We start from the raw sequence: 26,105 nt of genomic DNA, 5'->3' as shown, positions 1-26,105 counted from the left end.
CAAGAATACGCACAATTCATCCAAACTGCTTAAATTCTGAAAGCGGGATAAAATAACAAAGTTATCTTATAATCATCACGTTGAGCTTTGGTCATCTGTGTGTTTACTCTAACCGGGACCTTGCACGCTTTGAGAGTTTTTTATTCGAATAAATCCAAAGTGGCAGAAACGAGAAAATGATCTGCAGCAGCAGAAAGACGACTCATCAGAACCTGTTGTTTGTTCTGCCAACATTTGAGCTAACCGCTAACCGTTAGAGCTGCTGCACGCTCGACTCCCGGCAACGCGGTTCCTCAAAGTATTGAGATTGAGCTATTGGACTTAATTTCCCATGATCCTTCGTGTCGAGATCCTTCCTCACTTCCTGCAACCTGACGCACCTTTTCGCACGTTGGTGTGAAAACACAGCTGTTAGTTATATATATATACACACACACACACACACACACACACACACACACACACACACACACACACACACACACACTAACGTCTTGTTAACCCCATTGAGATGACTCAGTGTAAATGAAGTCATACTAATATAATAAATAATTATATTAAATATACTAATTATTTTTTATCGTTATTAATTCCTTCTAATAGCCATTTTAATGTATTTCTGATCTAATGCACCTGCTTAGTTACTGCCAGTTATGATCAACCCCTATTTATGATTTTATGAACATTAATAGTTTTAATAATATTAACACGGCCTCCCAGTGGGGGGGAGGTCAAGGCGGGGGTGCACGTTTTCTCATTTCTGCCCCTTTTTAGATGTAATACATTTAATAAACAAACTATAAACACACTGTCATACATACATGGATGTGTTACTGACGGGCGCTCAGGGCAGCTCTACTTCCTGGTCAGACTGCAGCCACAGTTACTCACTAGCGCCTCTAGAGGAACAAGTGGTATTACAGGACAGGATCTCTGCAACACAACACGTATGTTAAAAATAACGGTTTGAACAGTTTGAAGCGTGTTAACCTTATTATTATTCATAATATTCATAGGGCAGGTGCACAGCAGAACGAAAGTACGTTGCATCAGGAGTGATAGCAAGAATAAAAATAAGTTATTTATGTAACAATACATAAACATGGCGGCTGTGGCTCAGGAGGTAGTGGTCATCCACCGGTCAGAAGGTTGGAGGCTCGATCCCCAGTCCTGCAGTCAGCATGTCAAAGTGTCCTTGGGCAAGATACTGTGTGTGTGTGTGCGTGTGCGTGTGTGTGTGTGTGTTCCCTCTGCAGACTTTGTGGCTCCTGTGATAATTACTAGATTAAAATAAACAGGATTAGTCGAGTTGGGCCACTTGCTGAAACGACTGACGCTGTCCTTCTTGATGGGGACATTCTCCCTTTTAACCACGTGAACAAACAACTGTTGCCGTCTTAAATGTGACATTATCAAACGACTGTTACATCCAGACACACCAGGCTGAGATTGTTAGTAGGAGACCACAGTATGAGTCTCCAAACATCATAAACAGGCTGGTGTTTTGTGTCTCACTCCGCCAAAAAGATGTAAATAATCATGATTTATTGATAAATAAAAAGTTTATACCCACTATAATGGCACACGTTTAGCTTGTATAGCAACGTGTCTACCACACATATGGTGTACTGTTTATACATCTTCTTTACAAACTACAACGAGAACCATTACTTATGATACTGACAGAGTACATGTGTTGTGATCAGTGAGTAATTAAAAGTGGGCTTCAGGCTAAAGACAAATCTCTGCAAATGTAATGGAAGTTTACAAAACAGTTTAAAAAGCTGCTGCAGCATCTTTCCTCTCAGCCTTCCTACTGTCTCAGTGTAAGCAAATCCTAAGAGGAGAGCACTGCCCACTCTTTTCTTCAGAAAAAAGAAAACACTGAACAGAAGTTTGTAAGTGTTTATGGTTGTGCTGCTTATTCTTTAGAAACGAGTATGATCCTTCCCACGTTTCCGTGAGTGTCAGCCTTTTTTACATACTGCACAAACAAGGTTTTGGATGAAAGTGTCCCCGAGATGCTGTAAAAACTCCAAAAATAAGCTCGAGGAGGCAAAACAACTCCCAACAGAGGAACCGCTCAAAAATTAATTTCTCATCCAAAGTGAGTGAAACGGCTTGAAAATAATTCAGGCTTTACCACAAAAAAAGTACCCTTAACAGCTGTTAGTATGAAGAATTTAAATATTCTCCATGATTTATGGAGCTGCTTCTACAGGCTCAATCCAATTATTCCTGGTGTTGGGCACACAAATTCCTTAAAGATAAAAAAAAAAAAATAGGCCATGTGTGCAAATAATAATAATACAGTTTGTGAGCGTCAATCAGGCCCACTGTCCCCGAAACCCAGATGAGAATAGATTATTCTTTGTTCTGTTCCTCTGAAAGGAGAGCAGCACATTAGACAGCAGGTAGCCTCAAACACACCATGCTGGCTGCAAGATGGTCTCTTCGTTTCCACCGTTAAGAGGCACAGCCTGTGCCAGTCACTGGCTCTGTGTTAGTCTGCTCCTCGTGTGCTGCTGCTGTAGGGCCCCTCAAATATGTCCTCAACTTCCTCCAAATCAATGATTCTCATGCAAGTCGACTGTGGTAGTTTTTATTTTTAGGAGGGACTAACCTACTTTCAGGGAAGTGTGGATACCCACCCATACAGACTATGCACCATTCTACGCAGGTTTATTGTTTCCATTTTATGGCAGTATGAAATAGGCTATCGATTTAACTTGTCCTATTTCAACTTTGGCCAAGATTGGATTTTTTTAAACGAGCTGGGCTGGGCATCTCCGGCCGGACCCGCCTGGGAGCAGAGGATCACACTGTGGACTGTGGACTGTGTGACTCGCAGGTCGGAGTGCGCAAAGCAACGCGCCCCTGTGGTTCATCCGCAGTTTCCAGACGGTGCGCAGGTGGAGGCGAAGAGGAGAGGAAGCAGCCGCTCAGGACGGACGGATGAAACGGACAGGGATGTTCAATACGCGCAAGATTGATTCCACCTAAGGAACAAACTGTTTTTTTCTCCACCCCTCGGTGTTGCGTTGATTTGGAACCACTGGCTTGATTTGGCGCAGCTGTAACCCATTTTTCCTCCATGACAAAAGTTTGACTGTTGAAAAATGATGCTCTGCTCCGCTCCCGTTTTTTCATGCAATGCTGTGGATTCCGGCGTAAGTGACCAGTCATCTCTTGAGAAATAGCTACGATTCTTTCGGTCTTTATTTCGGTGCCAATTTCAACAAACAGAGGGCTTTTATTCTCGCAAATCATCGCTCGCCCCGGATTGCATCCATTTGAATTAATGTCGCACTCCATAATGGACTTCCTCGGACTGTACTTCTTGCAGCTGGCTCTTATCGGTAAGTTGAACAACACTTGGGATATAATTTAGTATAGTTGAACTTGTGTGGAATGAATGCGTTGTTCTGCGGGTGGTCGCTGCAGCTCCTATTACAGCTGTTATCAGTCTGAGCTTCATGCTCATTAGTGCGAGCGTTCCCTAACGAGCTCTTATTCGCTTGCTTTTTTGTCAAAGTTGCATGATGAGATATTTATTTTCCTGCAAGATCAGCCAGTGTGGTGAATGTGATCGGATGCATTACAGGGTCCCGGACAGAGCGGGGGATAGTCCTCTGCCTTTTAAAGGACCACACAGAAAGACCGCAACATATGATCTGATGGGTGACTGACAGTAATGAAGCGGCGGCACTCGCCGGATTTTCTCCACTTAAGAGATGCTTGCATGTCTCTTCTCAGCCTCGTAGAGCAATATGTGTGTTACTCTGCAAGCTGTAGCCCCGTACATACCCCGTACTGTATATTCACATGATTTCCTAACAGCAGACGGATGTGAGAATAGATGACGGAGGGAAGGAACGAAAACCTTAAAAATGTTTCTGCCACCAAAGCTGCAGCTGCTGCTCGTCCCCAGTTTGACTGCGAAAATGCCAATGCAGACAAGTGTGTGTCAAAGTGTTTGTGTGCGCGCGTGTACCAGCCCTGTGTGGTTAGTTGTGCGTGCGCGTGCGTGCTTGTGCACCTGCCTCTGCAGGTGAATTGTGTTGTTTGTATGTATGTGTGCTGGGGGCGGAGTGGAGTGGCAGTCGGTGTGTGCACGTGTATTTGAGCGCGCGCATTTGTGCTCGTGTATTTGCATAAGAAGCATAAAACTACCCAAAGTGGTGTGCAGGATCCACACACACACACACACACACACACACACACACACACACACACACACACACACACACACACACACACACACACACAGCTCTTTCTCTACCCAAATCTGTTAATCATGTTACCTGTATGCTTCTCATTGTGCCAGCTGGTGCAAGTCATTTCTAATGTCAAGAGCTGTTTACTGCTGGTCTCATTTAAAATTAATTTCTGGTACAAACTGTAGAGTTTTTCTGATTCTGCTGCACTCTGTTCTGCAAAATTCCCCCACCATGGAGAGAAAGAAAAAAAAAAAACCTTCCTGCAGAGCGAATGCGGCCTGGAAACAGGACGTACTGACGGAGGGATTTGTATTTGTGAGATTTATAGCCTCGATGACAGCTTCACATCTCAGACTCCATTTCCTTTTTGCTGCCGCTGTGCAGCCTCTCACGGGGCACACTGGAAGCATCCTTGCATGCTGGCAGTACGTTGCACATTCTGGAGCTCCCAGACAAGATGTTCCACCACCTTGAACCCTAAACATACACACTTGCAGCACTCCTGTCCGCCACACTTCCCCTGAAGGAAGTGATGCTATTATGTCCCCTGTCTTCCCTCACATTTCACATTATATGTAAAACGTGTGTCACCGTGCTGTGCTGTCACTCAAGACATGAGCTGGGCGAGTAAATGGAAGCAGGATGTGAGAAGAAGGGGGGTGGGCAGTCTCTTCCCGGCAGATATTCTCACCTTGTCAAAGAGATGTGTCAAAATGGCAGAGTCTCTCACCCAGGGCCTCATGATCCCGTCCATCAGCCACACAGGGTGGCAGACACAGAGGGGAGGAGATGGGATCAAAGGAACTGAAGCAGCTTTAGTCTGAAGGTTAGAGAGGGGAAGACAGAGGTGGTCGGTTTGAATCCACAGCGGGGGAGTCAAAGTGGGAGGGGCAAATTAGTCTTTAAGTGCTGTCAGACATGTTGGGAGTTGAGTGCACTTGAATGATTTGTTTTGGGAAAGGTGATAAATACAAATTTGATTAGACGGAATAAGACGCTGGGCGGCATCAGGTCAATTCATGTAAGACTGTTATGATTTATTATTAGATGTACGTGTTTGGCATTTAGTGTAAATATTTAGTGTGCATCAAATCTTTTTGAGGCTTTTTCTGTGCCATTAAAATCTTAAGTAAAACCTCAAACACCATAAACACCACTTTGAATAATTAGGTTGAATTATGTTATTATGTCCCACAAAGAGCACTCGAATGTGTGAAAAGTCATATTTACAGCTCAGCAATTGGAGCTCTCGTGGAGCACTTGAAAGCAGCATCGGTTCCCCCAGAATCTTCTGCCAAAGTGTCCTTGAGCACGTTTACTAACAGCACTTGCTCCCAGGTGTTTGTGTGTGTAGACTGGTTTAGTTATACATGTGAGGACCAACACTTATAAGCCCTCTCTCCTTCTGGGGACCTTTAGGTTTAAGAGGACATATAGGCTGTTTTGTGTGCGTGTGTGTGTGTGCGTGTGTGTGTGTTTGCATGTAGCTCTCTTCCCCGAGCTCTTGCTGCAAATAAAAACATGCACTTCTACATCTTGCCAGGCCAGACAAGGCTCTGGGTCCGTGGTGTCTGGGGCTGCAATAATATCCGTCCAGTCTAATGAACGTCTCTTCCTGATGAAGCGAGGTGTATGAAGTTGATGTACGCTAGATTAGCATGCAGTGTTTTTGCTTTTTGTTAACTAGCTGGGGTAAAACTCAGGCATTGAAAACGGTAGGGGATAAAAAAACAAGCCTCCATTTACTTCAAATTGAAATTGGCATATTTACCGCTCAGTCTTGTGATGCTTCAGTGATTATCTGCCCACATCGCTCTGAACATTTTGCAATCATTACTGTAATTAGTTGACCAGGTTTATCTGCATCATATTCTTCTCTAAGTGGTAGGCAGCAAATGAACACAGTGTACTGCGCATGGCGGAGGGTTTGTACTGTTTTAATATTGTGAATAGTGTTCTATCCACGGCGGTAATTGGCTGGTGAGAAGCAATGATCATAAACATAAACGACCAACTACTTGAGGGTGGTTTGCATATTTACCCCAGCGTGACTTTGTGGTGATTGGTTCGCCACAGGGGCAGTGGATGGGAGGGAAGGTGTGAACAATTTGTAGATGTGTTAAAATGCACAGGCCCTTCAGAAGAGCGAACTGTTGCTGGTGCAGATTACATTCATCAGGGTGGGGAGCCAGTTTCACAGCCTGTAAAGAGGCCCAGCGACTGAAAAGGGCGTCCACTGTTGATTTTATATCAGCCTGATTTGGCAAACGCATGATTGTGTGTAATTCGTTTCAAAGTGGAAGCTGTCATCAGTGGGGAAAATCAACATGATGATCGAATTGCAGATTCTAAAATGAAGTACTTGTTGAATAAATGTTCAACAAGCGACAATTAATTTTGACAATAAAATAATTAGATGTGATTAGTCATTGAAGTGAAAACTTGTCAAACTAATGTTCAGATGTGATACAAATATCTTCGAACAAAAAATAACTTTCAAATCTAATTACAGATATTGTTATTTATCAGCTGTTTTTACACAATGAGTCATTTTCCACTGTAGCTAGTGACGGTTTGGTTGTTGTTTTAAGTCACTAAGTGGAACTAAATAGCCATTTTGATTTTATATTTTGATGCCTCTTGAGCCAAAAAGTAATTACACTTTGAGAGTAAGATGATTATCATTCTTCGCTAGGTAATTATTTACTGATTAACTTTCCAGCCTAGTCCTTCCATACTTGGCATTATTATTCACTGCAGTAGAATAATCTCATTTTTGGAAGACAGCAATAGCTTCAGACACTCTTAACCAGCACGACAACTAACGAATATATTTGTTATCGGTTAATCTGACGTGTATTTACTTAACGATTAATCGTTTGGTCGATTAAATGTCAGAAAATGGTAAAAAAATGTCGTCTTTTGTCGGTGAAAACCCAAAGATAACAGCGAGTTCTGACATTTTTGCAATTACCTTAATGATAATGGATTATTTAAGTATTGTAAATGTTTTTCTGTCGATATACTAATTAATTAGTCGACTAATCATTACAGCTCTACTCTTCACTCTGCTACAACGACTGAATTCCTGGGTTTTGTATTTAATGCAATATTTTTTCTCTTGGTTTTTCCTCATAGGATGGATATGGACCATATGATACATACACAACGTTGTTGCATTTAGAAGACTAGCAATCAAGGATCTTCATTTGAAAAGTTCTTAAAGTCTGAATTATGGCTTCACAATCTGGTGACTTTAGGTTTCTGTCTGTGTAAAGAAACTGGTCTGTCTGCCTCCTCTGAGATGCATATCTCTCTGTGTGGTTATTTAATATCAGTGGCAGATGGTGGGTCTGGACTCAAAGCTTTACTCTGATGCTGCGGGACTAAAACTGTTGAGGGGAGGGATTCACCTCAAGCTTTATGTCAATACTGACCTGTCTTTAGCGGATCGTTTAACAACCGTGACGGGATTGATTCACATTAAATACAGTTTCTTTGTCAATGTCTTAATAAAATGCACGATGTCATTCACTTGCATGATTCCGAGTGAATCACTGCTATCGGATATGTACTTGATATCGGCAGATACCCTATCTGTATCAGGACATATAAACTTGGATCAGTGCACCCTTTTGCTGTGTTTTGATAGATATACAATACAAAAAATTCCTGCACAGGAATAGGACCAATACAACAAAAAATCTAAATGAGCCCAGCAAAGCAGGATACTAAGTAGTTTTATTGTTCCATGGTATTTTTCTTAAAGCTGTGTTAATTGATTTTTGGCCACAAGGGGACAAAACATCTAAGAAACACAGCCCTGACACATTGTTACCTGTCTTGTTAGTTATGGCTAACATGTAAGCAAACTGTTTTCTATTAACACACACAGGAGACACAGACACATTGGCATTTATTTAAAATGATGTGCGACACATGAAGAAGTCTAATCTATCCCTTAGCTGCAGAATACTTATTAGATCACTGTGACTGAACAGTACACTAAATGTAGCGTAAAGCAAAGAAATTGAGCTAATCGAGGCTAAAGCGTTCTGCAGAAAAAGTTGTATGTGTATATTTCAATCAGTTGTTAATTTAATAGTATTAACTAATGTCTTTAAAGTACATTTCCAAAGTTTGACGTGGGAGTAATCATATGTATTTGAGAGGACAGATATTCCAGCTCAGAGGGACGGTGACAGACACTCTTCCGAACCCTAACCCTAACCCTAACCCTTTTCTCACCACAAAAATAGCTTCGTAATTAACAACCACACACAGCAACTCGCACGGATAGAAAGGCCTCGCATGTATCCAGACCAAACTACTCATGTCGCTCTCAGCAGTTATTCAGCCTCATCACTTTGCTTTGTATGGGAATGAATAATTTGCTCCTTGCATGTTTGGTAACCTTGAATTGTGACGGATAATATTATGTTTTTTTACAAATATGCGCTTTATGCATTTATTCTGACAAATGTGAAGCCCACCCCCTCACCACCACCACCCCCTGACACATGTATAATTCACACTCACCCTTCTCTCTCACCGGGTCCCCATAGCTGCTGCAACGTTGCACAGTTTCTTGATTTCTCCTCTGTGCCTTTAAGTTACTCTGACAGAGTGAAGGGAGAGAATAGTGTCAGAGTATTACAGGCGCAAACATCGCAGAAAGACGAGGATGTGAATGCGAATAAGCCGTGTGTGACAGCGAGAGAGGGAATTTATTTTTTAGCTGGAGCTGTCGTTTGGGCATCTAACAGAGAGGAGATATGTATCCTCTGTAGAGCGACTCACCAGAGCTGCGTTGCTATTTAGATCCCCGGTGCCTCTGCTCAGATTTACTATGCTGCCCCTTTGAATTTCATCTATGCTTTTGTTTTTGCAGTTTATGCGTCGCACCTGTGGCTCCACATCCCAAAAGTAGAGATGGTAGCTCGTAACAATCTGCACCCAGGATCTTCACATTTGCAGATATAATTTTTTGACACTCAATCCATCTTGTGTGATTTGATTTATTGATTTAATTTGTCAACTGTCTCCTGACTGAGATAATGCTCTGGCTAAAAGGTGTTAAGGAACGCTGCCTATCTGTCATTATGACTCAACAAAAGAGTTGAAGAGCTGCGAGTGTGTTGCTTTGGTGACTAGCTGACATTTATAGCCGGATGTTCTCTGCTATCGGACTGGTTTCCTCACTGCACTGTATTATCTCTGCCACGACAAGTAATACTGTATGTACAAAGAGCAGATGGAAGCAATTACAGGCCATCAGCAGTGAAGAAAAGAGAAAAATAGAGGCCCGAAGATGGAGATAAATATTCCCTGGAATAGAGGGAATCAAACTGCAGCACGGATGCTGGTGGGAGGATTTTGTGGTGTGAAACCTAAATGATTGTGCTCCTTATTATGTTAAAACCCTGTCATATTAACTGTCTGTTGTTGAGGTACAATTATACCACAGAGACAATTACCCTGCCCTTGCCTATCTGAAAGGATATGGCATTTACTGCCACTGTATTCCATAGCCAGACGTTTTACTTTGTAATGAAAAGGCTGTAAAATGGTCCAGGCTGATTGTGAGCAAGCCTAAAAGGCTGCAATTAATCAGAAGAAAAAGTTTTGTGATGGGGGGGAGGTAGCATAGAGTTGGCTTGGCAGAGAGAATGATAAGTGGTAATGAAACAAACTAGCAAGGCTTCAAGGCCCTTCATCAAGTGTTCAGAGTACTTAAAGCTTCTCAGTGTGTCTGTCAGCGCGTATTTAAATGCATTTAATAAAGGCTCTTATTACTCCACCATTTTATTGAGAGAGGTGCTGGAGGTGCCAATCATATTCTCATCTCATCTCGCATCTAGATCAAGCCCACATAAAAATATTGCTGATAATCACAAGGCACAGGCTACCATTCCTATGATCCCATACGTTAATCACGCTGTCCCAGCGATGCACGCTCATATCCCACTGTGCTTCATCTTGTTGCTTTCCCAGTGTGAACCAAGAACCTGCTTTGGAGAAATGTGTAACATGGAATTGGGACACACTGTATGTCTTTAACCTAAATAACATGGCGACTGGACAAATATGCGGCTATCATTTAACATTTGTCATCTTCGTTTTCTTGACCCAGATGGCAAAAGCTGGCATGAAGAATATGTTTTTCTTTTCTGGTATGATGTTTGAATTGGGTATATATTCAAGGACTAGAATTGTATGTATGTTTGTATGACAGAGAGTTTAGGATGCAGAATGAGCCTGTTGCTATAAAAGAATGATGCTTGTTGTTGCTCGTATAACAATTTACTTTAGTCCATCTGTTTACTGTGTGTCTGCTAAATCTAATCCCCCCCAAAATATCTAGTAAACCCATTCTAACCAAAGATTGGCTCGATATAATCATCTGTCAATTAGTTAAGAAATACGGTGTCATTGAATGTTATGTTAAAAAATGAGTTTTTACTGCCAGACAGATTATTATTGTAGCGGCAGAATTGTCTTTGAGGATTATGTGTTCATAAATGCTTCTTTGTGTAAACTACTGGAGAAATAAATCCATTAAAATAGTGGCTTATTTCATTGACTCAAACGTATTCATCATTGCAAAAGCCAAAGATATACAAATAGATAATTGCATGAGAGACACCAAAAGGTGCCAAGGGTTATCCATCTCTGCCACAGCTCACATTTGGGTTAGGTCACATTAAAGGAGTAGCTCCGCCACTTGCTGGCTTACTTTTCCCAGATAACTCTCAAATTAGAGCAAAGAGGAGCCAAGTCTAGATGAAATCCTGCAGCCTTCTTCTGCAGGGGGCCGGGGATCTTGGGAACTAATTGGTTTTTAATCAGAGCTGCAGTTTCTGCCGTGGAGTCCTGTTCAGCCTGTTGAGATAGAAATGGAGGAAGAGTGTTAAATCAGAAATCAGGTTCAGTGCCAGGCTGTCAACCGACTAAGCCAACGGGAGGTAGAGGATGGGGATTGCGTAGAATGGGCCAAATCGGAGCAGGCTATCCACCCAGCCTGTCTCAGATATGTGCCAGAAAACATTTATGAGAGCTAATGAAAGAGTTTGCGGCTCAACACACTTACATGGTTTCTACTCTCTAGTCTGTCGTGGGCCGCTCAGCTGATTATCTCTTTGTGTCTTACATGTTCCACGTCATCACCCAGACAGATGGAAAAACAGGCAAAAATAAAGATGTTCAAGATTTTATAAAGAGAAAACAGTTTAATGGCAGTAATGATGAGGCAGTCTGTGTCTCGTCTCATTTCCCAGAATATTTATCACAGTCTGGTTTAACTAATAAGCTGCAGTATGCAGTGTTTTGCATAAAAATGTTATCAGTTTTTATTTTTCTGTGACCTTGTGTTTACTCAAGCAAATCACATTCTGCTGAAAACATCAGGACATTTTAACAGTATGGACTTAGTTTATGGCTTGAGATGCACAGATATCGATACTGATATGGGTCCGATACTGACTCAAACAGCTGGATCGGTTATCTGCAACAATGGGCCGATCTGGTATCGGATACCAATATTTTAATAAATACCATCTCTGTACATTTATATCTATGTAGTTATGTTAGGAAACCAGACACACAACTTGTTAATCAAACACTATTATCGGATCAGTACTTGGTATCGGCCGATACCCAAAGCCCAGGTACCGATATCGGGCCTGGAAGAGTTTGATCGCTGCATCCCTACATGATTACAGATATAAAAGTGTTGTAGGTAGCTGGAGTGGTGCAATTAAAGAAATTCATGTTCTTGTTCTGGTAAAGTCTGTGCACATTAAAAATTAAGAGAACTACGTCTCTCTAGGATTCCCAAGTTATGGTAGAAACGTCCATTTAGCAAAGTGAAAATTCAGTTTAACAGCAACCTGAAGCTAGAAATGACACTTTGGAGAAACCTGACAAATTGTTTATCAGTTTAACTCAATTCTCTTTTGGATTCTGGCTCAATTCAGCAGCTGTGCCAAAGGGCTTCAATCTGGATTGCAACAACAAATCGTTGCGTTTGTTCTGTTTGTTGAGTCAGTTCTGATTCATGGCTCTGCCGGGTGACCTCACCATGGTACCGGCCACTGATGCTCTTGGGTATTGTAGTTTTTAAAGCCATTTGTTATACCAAATCGACATAAAAAACTACCAAAATGTCTAGACCTCTAAATCAACAGCCACATCTGCGATTATATCAGTTAGTTGTTGTGGCCTTTAACTAATCAGCAGCTTTTTCCGTTGATCAAAGAAGCCGTTGTGTAACAGAAGCTTTGTGCTGGATTAAGAATTCATCAGCAAGCTACATCCATAAAAAATATTGACAGGAAAATGGTGTGTTGCAGGTACCGTAAATGTGAATCATAGAGTTGAGGGGTGATAATCATTTGTGGGTTTGTGAATATGAACAACCCCTTTCACATTACACTTACTCATTTGACCTATCGTTAATATAAAAACATAGATTGACATTTTAAGAAAGATATGTTTTCTCCTTGCTGCTTAATGCCACTTTAACATGTTCTGAGTTGAGTCATTAGGACGAGTGACACAAACTCCATCAGATGATTTGCAGGAGGCGGGAATTGGATCTTTAAATAGCGGAGAGTCCTAATTGAGAAACCTGGCATCGATATTAGCAGTGAGGTAGTCGGTTGAGAGTTAAAGGTGTGTAAGATGTGCCAGAATTGAAACTTAAACCATTAAACCATTAAAACAATTAATTGACATTATCAACAGAATGTGAAGAGGTAACAGTGCTGACGTTATCTCAAAGACGTCTATGTAATGTGTTCTCGGCCGACCTCTCTCCTCGCCGGCGGGCTGCGGCGCTACCGGGAAGATGAAGCCAATATGCGTTGTTTTCTAATTTCTGAAACCTTTTGGATTTAGTCCAATAAACTAACGTAACGTTACACGGACTACAGCCGCCGGTTAACATCAGTAAACACAGATGGATCCGCCCCAGGTGAAGATTATAAGAGTTATTTGATTATAAGAGTTTTTTGATCAGAGTTTCAGCAGAAGTAAATGCAAAACACAATATAAAGAATAGATGAGAATACAATAAATATGCCAAACTACTACAACTAAAATATAAACCCTAAAGATTGTATTGACCCAGTTTAGAGGTGAAAAACTGCGCCATTGTTCTTTGGAGCAGGTGGCTCAGTATTACACATTGAACTTTTAAACCATCAATACGTTTCTGTCCTACCGGCCTCGGGATGGATTCCATGTGACTATCATACGCAGCTCTTTGCAGGACTCCTTTTAAGCTCAGAATAAGACAGGGCAACCCCTTCCTATCTCCGCTCAGTGGATCATCTCCCTTTAGCTAAGCTGATAAATCCTGCCTTCAGGGTCTTTTTGTTCCAGCACATCTAAATACAGTTCTTATTAGATTTATTTCAAAGGAGATTTTAGAGGGTCATGATTGACATGCTACACACAATGTATAAGAAATTAGCTACTTTTCTTTGCCGTTTCATCTGGTACATGTTCGTATTTTGCCAGTGGATCGCAGATTTGCAGTATCTCTCTTACAGGAACGGACATATTAGATGTTGTGAGGGTTTGAAATTGTGCATATTCTTTGTGTTAACCGTGAGGTCAACTAGCCTGCGGCTTTCTATACGATACATGTAGGTAAATAAAACTCTCCTTCTAAACTGAGCGATTAAAAAGATGAAACCTTGATCTCGTTGATCCCTTTTTTCTTTTGCGACCTGAAGATTAGTTGAGGCAATAACACTAAGGTTAGGGAGCTTCGTAACCCAGGAGTGAATGTAAATAGGATTCAGTGGCAATGAAAGGTACAAAGTAGTCTAATTAAATCCCTCTCGATGTGAATTCAATTTCCCCAGGCCTCACAGCATTCTGTCAGTGACAAAGAGAGTTGCCTCTCTTTGTCTTCCTATGAGTAAATTCCAATTAGGTAGTGGGTGTTTGTTGGTATGCCAGTCAATCACAGTCAAAGACCTGTCTTTTAAAGATGCCGGTATATATTTTGGGGCCTGTTATTTGGAACATTTAAAACTGGCCAAACTGGGTTTCTTGAAATTATCGATTACACTCGCACAGCCCTTTTGTACTGTAGCAGCTTCTCCAGCCAATTAACACTGGCATCCACTGCTAAAGGGATTTTCATCTCTTTTGAAAATTGAAAATGTTTTCCCCCAGGTGTTATTTATTACAGACCATTGTGGTATTACAGTCTGCCCGTCCCTCGCATCTATCTTTTAGTTACACTTGTAAGCAGTGTGGAGATGATAAAAGGGAGAAGCAACATAAGCAAATACTGCTGTGGAGGAGGATAGTCGAACCCTACACCTGCTTTAATCCGATTGGAACTGAAGTGATAGAAAGACTCGCCGCCTCAAACCACACACGTACAGAATTAGATATTTTCTTCAAATCGAATTACTGATGCCTGCTGCGATGGTCAGTGTCGGCAGTGCCTTCAGAGAGGCTCGTATATTTTGAGAAGAGTTTTTGTCTAAGACACACTCTCTCATGTGGAACGGTGAATATAAGATAGAAAACCTGTCTGCCTCGTGACTTTGGGCGATGGCGAGATCAAACGGCAGAGTGAGGGGGAAAAAGGAACTGCGAGAAGAGAGGAGAGGAAGAAACCTTAACAAGAGTGAGGGGGAATGTTGTAAGTCTTATCCAGAAGACTGCTGGCTCGCCTCCGTCACGGCACATCTCATCTTAAGGTTTAATTTGCTGCTTTTAACTCCGTTCATCGCCCTTTCCGTGTGATCCAGGCCCACGGCTTCAGGCTTCCCTACTGAAGTGTGACCCAACCCACTGCCATTGATCTAAGGTCACCCACCATCACACTGGTGACCTTTAACTGATTCCAATTATTTGATAATCGCACCGCATCACCTATCCGCCACATGGTCAGGTATTTCATTTTTCACCGGCCCTCGAGTAGCCACATGAATCGTAGCTTTTGGCCTCATACACTATAAAAGCTTGGGCATTTTTAAAGGCTTTTTCACTGCTCCTTAATAGCGCAGCTGTCGAGGAGATGAAGGATTATGAGTAGATAGCCTCTGAGGTCAGAGCCACTTGACTTTCTCAGAGACTACTCGATGGTATCTGAGTAAGGTAATGGACATGGTCTCTCAAAAAGACAGGGCAGGAAGTAAAGCAGAACGTAGATGGCGCTGCAGCAGACTGACTCGGCCCCTCCTCCAATCTCAGCTGCTGTGACCTCTTGTCTGATCAGCCACCTGAACTAACCCAGGATTACATGTTCACATCGTGGAGCAAGACGCCATCCGATCTTGATAACCACTCGATTGGATGAAAGACATCGAGCCACAGAAGAATGCTCTTCAGTGTACCTCAGCCTTCAAGGGGTTCACGAGGTTTCAGCCCCCATCAATATCGTTTTAAAGACTTACACAGTGTACCAGTTCTCCAGCGCTCAGGGAGCTGTGTTGTAGTACACTCCTGAGTGCAAGGGCCCAAAACGCATTATAAGACCTAGAAGCTGGCCTTAGACAGTGAGCCAAGAATCTGCCAGGGCCAGAGCCAGAGCCATGATAGATGATGAGGCGCGGCGAAGGTTTTATTGAGGCTGTAGTGCGGCATGTCGTGACAACCAGAATGAATGAGATCCTTGGCATCTGTGGGCACCGTCACCCCTCAGGTCTGATTTTTATTATTACTTATTCACATACAGCAATAATGTTGGTTCAATTTCTTCCATAATCAATTTGCAAACTTGGCTGTTAAACTGTGAGTTATGCAACACTTGGACCAAAAAAAAGGGTGGCGGATAATCAACACGACTATGCTGCGAATATTTATAACCTTCCCTGGCTCCATGGAAGAGTTTCATACTATGGAAATATGTGAACGCACATCTTGACTGGAGTGCTTCTCCGCTGGTCCTCTTCATTACTGGAATTATAAAAACCATCCTAGCTATTTACAGTTTGATGATATATGCATCTCGTGATTGGAGGTTCTTCTTCAATCATTGTGATATGAACCATGCACTGTTTGTGGCTCATTTTAAAGAGAAAAGCTGCAAGTCATTATGGTGTGGTGTTTCTATTTATACCACCCCATGTGTCAGGAGAATATGAATATGCAGACATGGACATAATTTGCTTAGTAATGATTTAATCAGCTTCCCCTCCCTTCCCTAAGTAGGAAAGTGTAGTCATCTTGTCATCTTACATTGTCCAACCAGATAACATGAATGTAATTTGATAACGATGGTGTTTCCAACTAGAGCTGCAATGATTAGTCGATCGGCAGAAGAATAATCTGCAACTATTTGGGTAATTAATTCATCGTTAAAGTGATTTTTTTCATGCCAAAATGTCAGAAAATGCTGTTTTCAGTCTCTCAAATATGGAAATGTCCTGCTTTTCTATTTTTACTGTATATCAAGTTAAAGTGAATATCTTTGGGTTTTGGACATTGACAATTTTCCCTATTTTCTGACATGATTCCACTGTTTTTACCGTTTCATCACAGTCCTCCTTGCAGGTGGATCTTATCATAAACTGAAACATTATGGAGTGATGGAAGTGGGACAGACTGGCATCTTCATCTTTTAGTGCAAAAATATTCATTGCTATGGTGTTTCTGCACCGCAGTGGTGGAAGAAAGACTCAGATCCTTGATGTTTCAGCTGGTTGAAGAAGAGGAAAGTAAAGTACTGCTATACACATGAATAGACTTTTTGGATTTTTATCTGTGCGTTTTGTGGAATATCAGATATTTAAACCATGTCCTTCTGAAATGTAGTAGGAGTATGAAGTAGCATAAAACTTAACTAAATGACCAATTAAGTTACTTTCAAGCACTGGCTCTGCATGTCTCATAGATATCGTGTCATAAGAGTTTAGGAGAACTGTGAGAACTAAAGTTTGTTTAGTATTTTTGTAATTGCTTTTTTGGCATCAAGTCTTTGGACAGTATGGTAGAGAGAAACAGATTCATACCTCCTCCTTATTATAAGGTATATTCTGGATGTGGCACCGTGGTGGCTGCCTCTGCCCTGCGGTAACTACCCGTTTATTTTGTGGAATGGTTTAGTGATGAACAGTCAACACACACTGAAGTTATTTTCTGGCCCAGAATCAAATCGAGGCAGGGGCTGTCTGCCAGGGCAGGGAAACACTTCAAAAACTAATTTTGATAGACGGCAGGAATCAGCTGTTTGACACGGTTTAAAACAGCAAATGGAAACGCTTTCATCGACTCTGCATCAGTTAAAGGTTCTGCCAGTCAGTGATGGCAAAATGGCCAAATGTATTTAGATGAACTGTCCGCTCTGTTTTGATTGGTGTAGTTCTTCTTTATTCAGGCAGTGCTCTGATTTCTGCGTCCACGTGTGTTTGTGCATGTGCAGGTAGACATGCATGTGCAGGTAGATATGCATGTGCAGGTAGACATGCATGTGCAGGTAGATATGCATGTGCAGGTAGACATGCATGTGCAGGTAGACATGCATGTGTGAAGGGTTTTCTTGTTCATGTCTGACTTTTATGTTTTGAAGCGGTGGAGCCAGTGATCCAGCTCAGCGTTCCTCTGCGCTCCCGCTGCCCTGCCACGTATCCTGAATAGGACTGCTGAAATTTCCCTTCCGCGCCTGTTAAATCCTCCGACCATAGTCATGTCACACTGATCCCCAGCCCAGTCATTAGGGCCCATTGAGATGGGCTCGCATGTTCAGCTACGCTTGACTGGATGATTCCCATTTATCCTTAACCCTGCCTCCCTCGCCGCTCTCTTCGGAGATGGGAGCTGCCAGGTTCATCTGTTTGCCTGTCTCCTGACTTGTTAGAAGCCTCTGTCAGCCTTGTTACTGAGCCTGCTGATCCGTGCCCGTAAACCTGTGCAAAGGTGGAGAGGTATTAGCCAACCAGGGCTTTACACAGCTGTCCGACAAGTGGCTGAAAGCCCAACATCTCCCTCAAAACATGGACACATTCATTACTGATGCTGTTAGCAAAAGCTCAGCTGTTATCAGCCTAAAATAGATCAACAAATCAACAAATCCTCAGTTTGAGTCTGCGTTTTGAATTTTAAAAGCTGACTTCCATATGCAGACGGATCCTTTTAATTGACAATATTGGATTGTATCTGAATAGTTGTGTGTAATGGTCTATGTCTCCATTGCTCAGTAAAAGCAATGAACTGCTGCCATTTCTCAACCCTGTAATCTCCCACTGTCCTCTACTACCTCTTTATTGCATCCAGGTCTGCTGGCTTTAATATCCTGGTTTGTTAAATCAGAACATTTCCCTGCTGGTTACGCTGATTTGTTTCCAAGTGGTTGCTGTAATTACCCCTCATGGAATCAGTTTTGTTGCCGATGTTTACCAGACAAAAAAAGCATCCACCCGAGGAGATGGAGATGTGTCTGACCCGCTGGGAAATCTTCACAATATCAACACCATTAATCACTAATGGAGGGTTCCCATTCGATATCCGTGTAAGGCCAGTGCATGTTAAGCTTTTGATATTTACTGAACCTTTAAAGATAAGGCAAATAATGTTTACGTAGATCGTTGTCTCATTGAACGTTTTCCTTTGATAAACCAATCTAGACGTTTCTTTGCAACAAGCCATGCGTGTGATTGAGTTGCTTCTGCCCACTGCACACTTCATCAAATAGATGTTACCTGTCGCTGGCAGAGTTTTGTCTCTTTGCTTAGTGACTTTCATTAACAGCGAGTAGTGTTTGCGAACACGACGGCAGCTTCCTGTGTTTAGTCCAGCGCCTCCCCAAAGGTCTCGCAAATGGAAAGCACACCCCTCCCCGACACCTGGTCTGAAACAGCTTCGGGAGCTGGATTGTGTGGAAACACCGAGTGTGTTGTACGAGCAACTGTGAAGAATGCAGGAAAGCTCAAAAAGTGTGAAGCTGTGTAAGCGCCGTGTTGTGTTTCTCCTCTCGGGGCCCCTTGAGGAACAGCCCTGCTGGCCCTCGTTCTTAATGCTCCTGTCTGTGAGAAATACGGAGAGACGGAAATAGAGACGAGGGGACACACGGAGGGAGAGTCCAGCTCGGGAGAAGAAAGGATGAAATGAGAGAGTTGACTGTGAGAGGGATTAGAAGGTGATGCAGGGGGTGAAGCAGAGAGAGCAAACTCCCTGATGAAGAACGGGAGAGTTGAGAGAAAACAGACAAGATTAATGAACTTATTTCCAACAACAGACCCTATTAAAGCTGCTGTCAGCACCACTGAACCACTCACTGACTCACAGTAACTTAAACTGAATACTTTATGGGCTTTGTTTTCAGACTCTGCCGGGTGTATAAATATATATACTGTACATAGAGGGCTGTGCATTGTGTGCACGCCGCTCGATGTTTGCTTTTATGGTCGTTTCCGATCGCTGCAGCAGCGGTCAGGTATCTGCTGCTATGCTATTATAGAGAGCTGATGGCAGGTGGGTCTGTAAACACAGCATCTGAGTGATTCAGTATAGCAGGCGTTTCTCCAGGTCTATAATGCAGAAGAGCGATGGAGAGGAGAGGGGAGGGGGGGGGGGTGAGAGGCCGGCTGCAGTGATGAAAGATTGATCAAGGAGGCCGGTGCCTTTTTCAAGGTGAGATTTGAGTTCTGAGGGAGGGAGGGACCTCGTACTCACCTTCTCACCCCCTCACTCCAGCCTTCGACTTTGTCTTTTCGGCGTGGCGCTCTGGGAGGGAGAAAGATCTCCGAGCAGAGAATGAAGCTGAGCTGAGGCAGCAGGAAGTCCCAGATTAGGAGAGTGAAGCGTTGTCTGTGTTCTTCCCCTAGTGGACAGCACTAACGCTCCAATGCTTTCCAACTACACTTTTTCAAACATTTTGCTCCCTGTGGAATATTTTGGTGAGTAGTTATCCCCCCCCTTTACTTTCTCCCTCACCTTTTTGTTCTTCTCGTTTAGAGCATAGCCCCACTGAGGCTTTTTAAACATTTGTAGAACTCTATTATGTCTGTCAGCATCATCAAATACAACAGAAATAGTGCCTCTGGGCATTAATCTGCACCTTCCCTCATATTTACCGCAGCAGCATTTGATCTTTTACATCTTTCTTTATTCACCACCACACAGCTGCTTGGTTAAAACCACGCGAGGTTTGATCCTGCTATGACAAAGCCTTTCTGACACTTAAAAAGGCATCTCCCCACTGTTCAGCGCTCACATGCATTCTTAACAGTGAGCAGGGTAGTTAGCAATAAGTGCTAATTTCACATAATTGATTTCCCTCTCACTTCCATTTAACAGAATGTAAGGACCTTAATTGGAGCTCTGTTTCATTCTGCACACTGTTTTTCTCTTCACATTATATCCTCCATAGGCTTTCAAGGGGAAAGTAAAAGTGCAGCAGCAGCTTGTCGGGCTGCAGGTGCAGGTGTTCTGTGATTATACGTGTAAAGGTTTGACTTCATGGTCAGCTCCGGAGGTGGAGCGTCAATTCAGAACGCTCTGCCTTCCCTTAAGGGCTGTCAAGGTGTCCTTAATCAAAGCACTTTTGGAAAGATTACCCCCTCAGAATCTCTCACACTGTGATTGTCGTCTGTGATTTTCAGGAGATTCCAGGATTTACTTTCTGAGAAACTGTTAGAAACTTTTCTTTTTAATTGTTATAACTTTTCCCCCGAATGCCTTTTAAAATGTAGAAGTTGAAGTTACAATCACAACATATACCGTCACAGAGACCCACACACACACACACACATACATAAACACACACACACACACACACACACACACACACACACACACGTGTTGGATAGCAGTGACCTCCATAGCACATTCTGACGTTATTTATTTGAGGTTATTTAGGAAAGTCAGCTGTTCCTGGATGACGTTACACTCTGATATCACACTCTGACGTCACACTCTGACGTCACACTCTGACGTCACACTCTGACGTCACACTCTGACGTCACACTCTGACGTTACACTCTGACGTCACACTCTGACGTTACACTCTGATATCACACTCTGACATTACACTCTGACGCTACACTCTGATATCACACTCTGACGTCACACTCTAACGTCACACTCTGACGTCACACTCTGACGTCACACTCTGACGTCACACTCTGACGTCACACTCTGACATCACACTCTGACATCACACTCTGACATTACACTCTGACGTTACACTCTGACATTACACTCTGTTACACTCTGACATCACACTCTGTTACACTCTGACATCACACTCTGTTACACTCTGACAACACACTCTGTTACACTCTGACATCACACTCTGTTACACTCTGACATCACACTCTGTTACACTCTGACATTACACTCTGTTACACTCTGACATCACACTCTGTTACACTCTGACAACACACTCTGTTACACTCTGACGTTACACTCTGTTACACTCTGTCGTCACACTCTGTTACACTCTGACGTTACACTCTGACGTTACACTCTGACGTTACACTCTGACATCACACCCTGTTACACTCTGACGTTACACTCTGACATCACACTCTGACATCACACTCTGTTACACTCTGTTACAGACCATCAACACTGAAAGTCTTCACCCTGGCCAGGAGTTTTACAAAAGCTCAGTTTTCTGGGACCTAAAACACCCGTTAGGACGAAAGGCCAATATGCACAGAAAAGCTATTTAGCCTGAGGCTACTGGCCGTTGAGGAATCAATACCCAGAATATTTTGTATTCCATACAAACTGATGTGGATTTGAAGTGAAATGTCAACATAGCGTCAGTCTGAGCAAGTTCTTGATGTGCAACACATTATGTGTTCATGTGGACCTTTAATATTTGTCCTTGATTTATCTTTGCACAAATTAAGTTAGCAACTTAGCTTTAGAAGAGGTTCAGAATCGCTGCCTCTGGCAAAGATAAACGATACACTCGGAGCACAGACTTCCACCAACGCTGCCTTCACATGCTCCTCAGATGGTCCCCTTTCCCGAGTTGGAAAGTCGTTCTTCTGACTTTGGTGCAAAACAACATGGACGCTACAAAGAAGATTTGTTGTATTTTATTGCTCAGAGCGTCTAAAAACATTATAGCTGAGCCCGAGATGTTGTTCTGATTTAAGGGAGCGTTCACATGAATTTTCCCAAAGTGAAACTAATATTCCCGATTATCCCGACACCACTTGAATGCAGCACGAAATACCCTGTTTTGCAATTTTAACAAAAGTGAAATTTAATCCGTGTATCCGCCCCGTGATTCCGCTGCAAAATGTAACGGGTTCTTCCTACATGGCTCATGCTGCTCCCGTCCACCAAGTTTCATTACACCGGCCCGTAGTTTTCTCCTAATCCTGCTGACAGGCAGTTAGGTAATAACGCTTTTAGCCTTCCGGAGAGTTAAAGTTAGCATTAAAAATATATTCAGCCAAATCCCAACAAACAGAAAGTCTCTGCAACTTTCCACCTTGTATCATTTTTATATTATTGATGAAACATAGCCTGAAAACTAAAATGTAATAACCAGATCTATTTAAAAGCAGCTGCTTCTCCAGCTGCAGCACGGGGCTGATTCACATTCTATTTAATTCTGCATGTTGCTGGCCTGGTTACTTATTATGTGATTCTCATAGACTGTTAACCATTTTCCTTGTGAAATCACATCTCGTGCTCAAGTACTGAGGCTACGGCTGACACAGGAAATTGCTAAGCACCAACAAAAACCCGGCCACCCATAAATTTAATTCAAAAAAAGATGTGTTCCCCCTACAGCTGTAACAGCAATACATTTACAGTATCCTATGTGTACAGTTAAGATTGGCTATTGTATTGCTTTTTTTCATTCTCGCACATTATTGTATTTGATGGTGTAAAGTTCATTCCAATAAGCAAACATGCATGCACGTAGACTCCCCCCCCCCCAAAAAAAGTGCACAAAGTAACACAGTCTTAGACCCGCACACACTTGTATGCATGCATGCTCGACACAATAATAAGAAAGGAGTCATGGTGTGACACTGGCAACACAATGGCTTCTCATTTTGCAGCCTGCAGAAGCATCACACATGCTGTATTCATACCACAGACTCACAGGACATCCACCATTGTGTGGAATGTTCACTGGTGGGCCAGAACTGCAATTCTGGTGTTTTTCTTTGTGTTACATGAATGGAAAGTTGGCATTGAAATGAATTTGTTAGGTGAGTTATATGTTTCTGTTGTCCTTCCGTTGTAAAGCAAAGACTTTTCACAAATCCATGACTGGTACACATAACGACTTAATGTGTTTATTTCAGAAACACACATTTTGCTTGGATACAGTTGACAAAGCTCCCCTACTGGTTTTACTGCCACATGCACCTCCAGCACATAAAGAACTACAGTCTAACAGATGCAACCATGGTGATTATAATGCCTCCTTATTGGTGGTGTACGACCTAACGTGAAGAAACAAGCGTTTCTGTTGCTCTGGAAAAGCGTTTTAATCTGAGTATGTTGTCGTGTGAGAGACTGTGGGTGGCTGCAGCCACGAGTCGAGACAGTGGGGGGGTGAACCCTCCTAAACTCACTTTACTCATCTTGTTATCTGAGGCACACATACAGATGCTGGAGACACTTAAAGGAGAAGATCATCATCATTTATTTTGAGCCATGATTTACTCTGCAGAGGACACACGATGCCTTCACTTCCACATGGAATAAATCTAATGGCCTCATTTAGATGAATTTAAGTCAACATGAAACAGCCTCCTTGTTTTGGGGGATTTGTACCTGTCTTCACTGTTTTGCAAGTATAATTTAATAATTTGTGCAAACAAACAAATATTAAATACTCTCATAAATTAACAAAGCATGTTCTTGATTTAGAGCCATCAGCAAGAGTCACTCACTCATCATAATTTAGAATTTGAACAACTCACAAAGCTAAAGGGCTCAAATGTTATCAGTGTGCACACGTCCAGATTTCATGTAGATGTAACTTCCAGAAATATGTTCACCTTTTATCCTCCAACGCAACTCAAGTGCACCAACCTCTAGATCATTTTGACGAATACTAATTGCAGATGTCACAGTTCGAAGTTATCAGATTCCACAATACAAGCGTGTTAATGTCCCGGCCTGACTTGCAGTATGTCTGAGTTTGACTTCCAACTTCCACTTCTTCCAGCACACAGCGTTCTTCATACACCTGTAAACATGGCGACGCAAAAGAATAATGATGGTGTTGGAGCTGTCAAGTGGAGCAAGTCTGTCCCTGAAAAATCCCCGATAATGCAAGTTGTGAAAGACTGTGATTGGTTGATGTCCTAGGTGTAGCCTGAGAGATGCATCTCTGCCAAGTCTAGCAGGAATTTATGACTCAACGATCGCCCAATCTGACACAATGAAAGTCTCAAAAGGCAAAAATATCATTTGGTGTGATCCCAGCATCGGGGAAAACAGCATTAACTCCATTAATCTGCTTTTTCAGGTACACAGTTACATCGTTTTCTGTAACATTTGTCTTAAGATGGCCAACTTACCCTTTGCAGTCAGCACTACAGTACCTCTCTCTGTAGTACAGTGGATCAATCTCACTAGCTGGACTCTTTGCAGCATTTTAAATGTGCTTGAGTTGAGTCATTTAAAGGACGAGTGATGGAAGGAGGAAGATGTGGAAACTCAGCATTATAGAGAGAATGTGCAGAGTGTGTTTCAGAGATGGGATGATGTAGGAGATGGATCAAGGTGAATCTCCTCACACGAGTGACTTGTAAAAGGCTGATCAGTGGTGAGAGATAGAGCCTGGACCTGCCTCAGTGAACGTCCCTTGACTCGACACTAAGACGACTGTTGGCTCGTCCCTTTCCCAGCATCCCCAACTTCATCTTAAAAGTAACTCAATTCTGGCGTTTTTCGCGAAAATAACTTCTGCCTTGGTGAAATATTTCTGCAGAAACAAAGATTTCTGTCAGTGTGATTGTAAAATGTGACATCTTTGTTTCCCGTTGAGAGAAGTCGCTAGCGTGTCAGTTGAGGGGCGTTCAATGTCCTTAAGAAAGCTCAGTGTTTCACAAACCTTTTGAAGACAACTTGCTCTTACTGTATATTTTTGCAGATTGTATTTGCACGACTTTATTACTAACATACTTCATAGTTTGGATAAGATACAGCTGGTTTACAGATTCTGAAAGCAAAAGACCTCATGTTTAAAAACAGTATAACATTTATATATTCTGTAAAGAGACTTCCATCGTGCCTTTAACTACAAGACCGGCTGCTCCCGGTTCTGGACTTTTTTTTTTATTATCGCAATAATATCGTTAAACGCAATTATTGTGGCCAGGATACTCGTGACCTGACATCGTGCGTTTGTGCTTCACTCATATCACTTCAGGTCTGTGTCTCGCCGTACTGCATCACTGTGGTAACATATAGTTTATACATCAGTAAATATACGTTACACACAGTGGACTAATGTTCTGTTCCAGCCTACGTTAATGTTTCATTCACTCTCTGTATCTTCGGTCTTCTATCGGAGCGTTGAGCTGGATTTATAGAGTGTGCTCGCCGATCTCTGTCCCTGAGGTTGTGAGCGCTCGCTCGTTTTCTCTTTATGCTACATTACAGCATGTGTCCCTCTCTCTCCCTGAAGTATCTCTCTCTTATCCCCCTTCCTGTCTCTGATACTCATTATCTTTTTCTCTCAATATGCAGAAGTCCCCCCTCTCTCCCCCAATACACAGTTATAGGATATTAGTCTTAAGTATGTTCCTCTCAACGAGAGTGGAGCGGTTGTTATGTGATGATTGTTGTTAGCTGTTGTCAGCGGGGCTGTAAAGTGTTACGGTCTACCGTCCACACTAAGCCAGCGTTTTCCTTTTGTCTGTCTCTTGTTGATGCGCATCATGTGGCCGGGACCTATAATAAGTCTGTTTATATGGAAGTCAACCC

At 42.4% G+C, this 26,105-nt stretch overlaps 1 protein-coding gene across 3 annotated transcripts in view; it reads left to right on the top strand.

Annotated features, from left to right (window-relative positions):
- Positions 1–26,105, top strand: part of gfra4a (GDNF family receptor alpha 4a) — a 228,001-nt gene that overhangs the window by 106,208 nt on the left and 95,688 nt on the right. Inside the window, exon 1 of one of the 3 annotated variants that reach the window (XM_029460739.1) lies at positions 2,462–3,359. The exons of the other annotated variants lie outside the window; for them this stretch is intronic. Coding sequence (XP_029316599.1) covers positions 3,302–3,359 — 58 coding nt within the window. The 5' untranslated portion in view covers positions 2,462–3,301. Of the gene's footprint in view, positions 1–2,461; positions 3,360–26,105 lie in introns of those variants that run through there. 3 annotated transcript variants of the gene reach the window in all.

This window comes from Cottoperca gobio, chromosome 22, assembly GCF_900634415.1.
Source record: "Cottoperca gobio chromosome 22, fCotGob3.1, whole genome shotgun sequence".
Taxonomy (NCBI): Eukaryota; Metazoa; Chordata; class Actinopteri; order Perciformes; family Bovichtidae; genus Cottoperca; species Cottoperca gobio.
The sequence above is the reverse complement of the archived record's forward strand: the minus strand, read 5'-3'. Positions and strand labels throughout refer to the sequence as shown.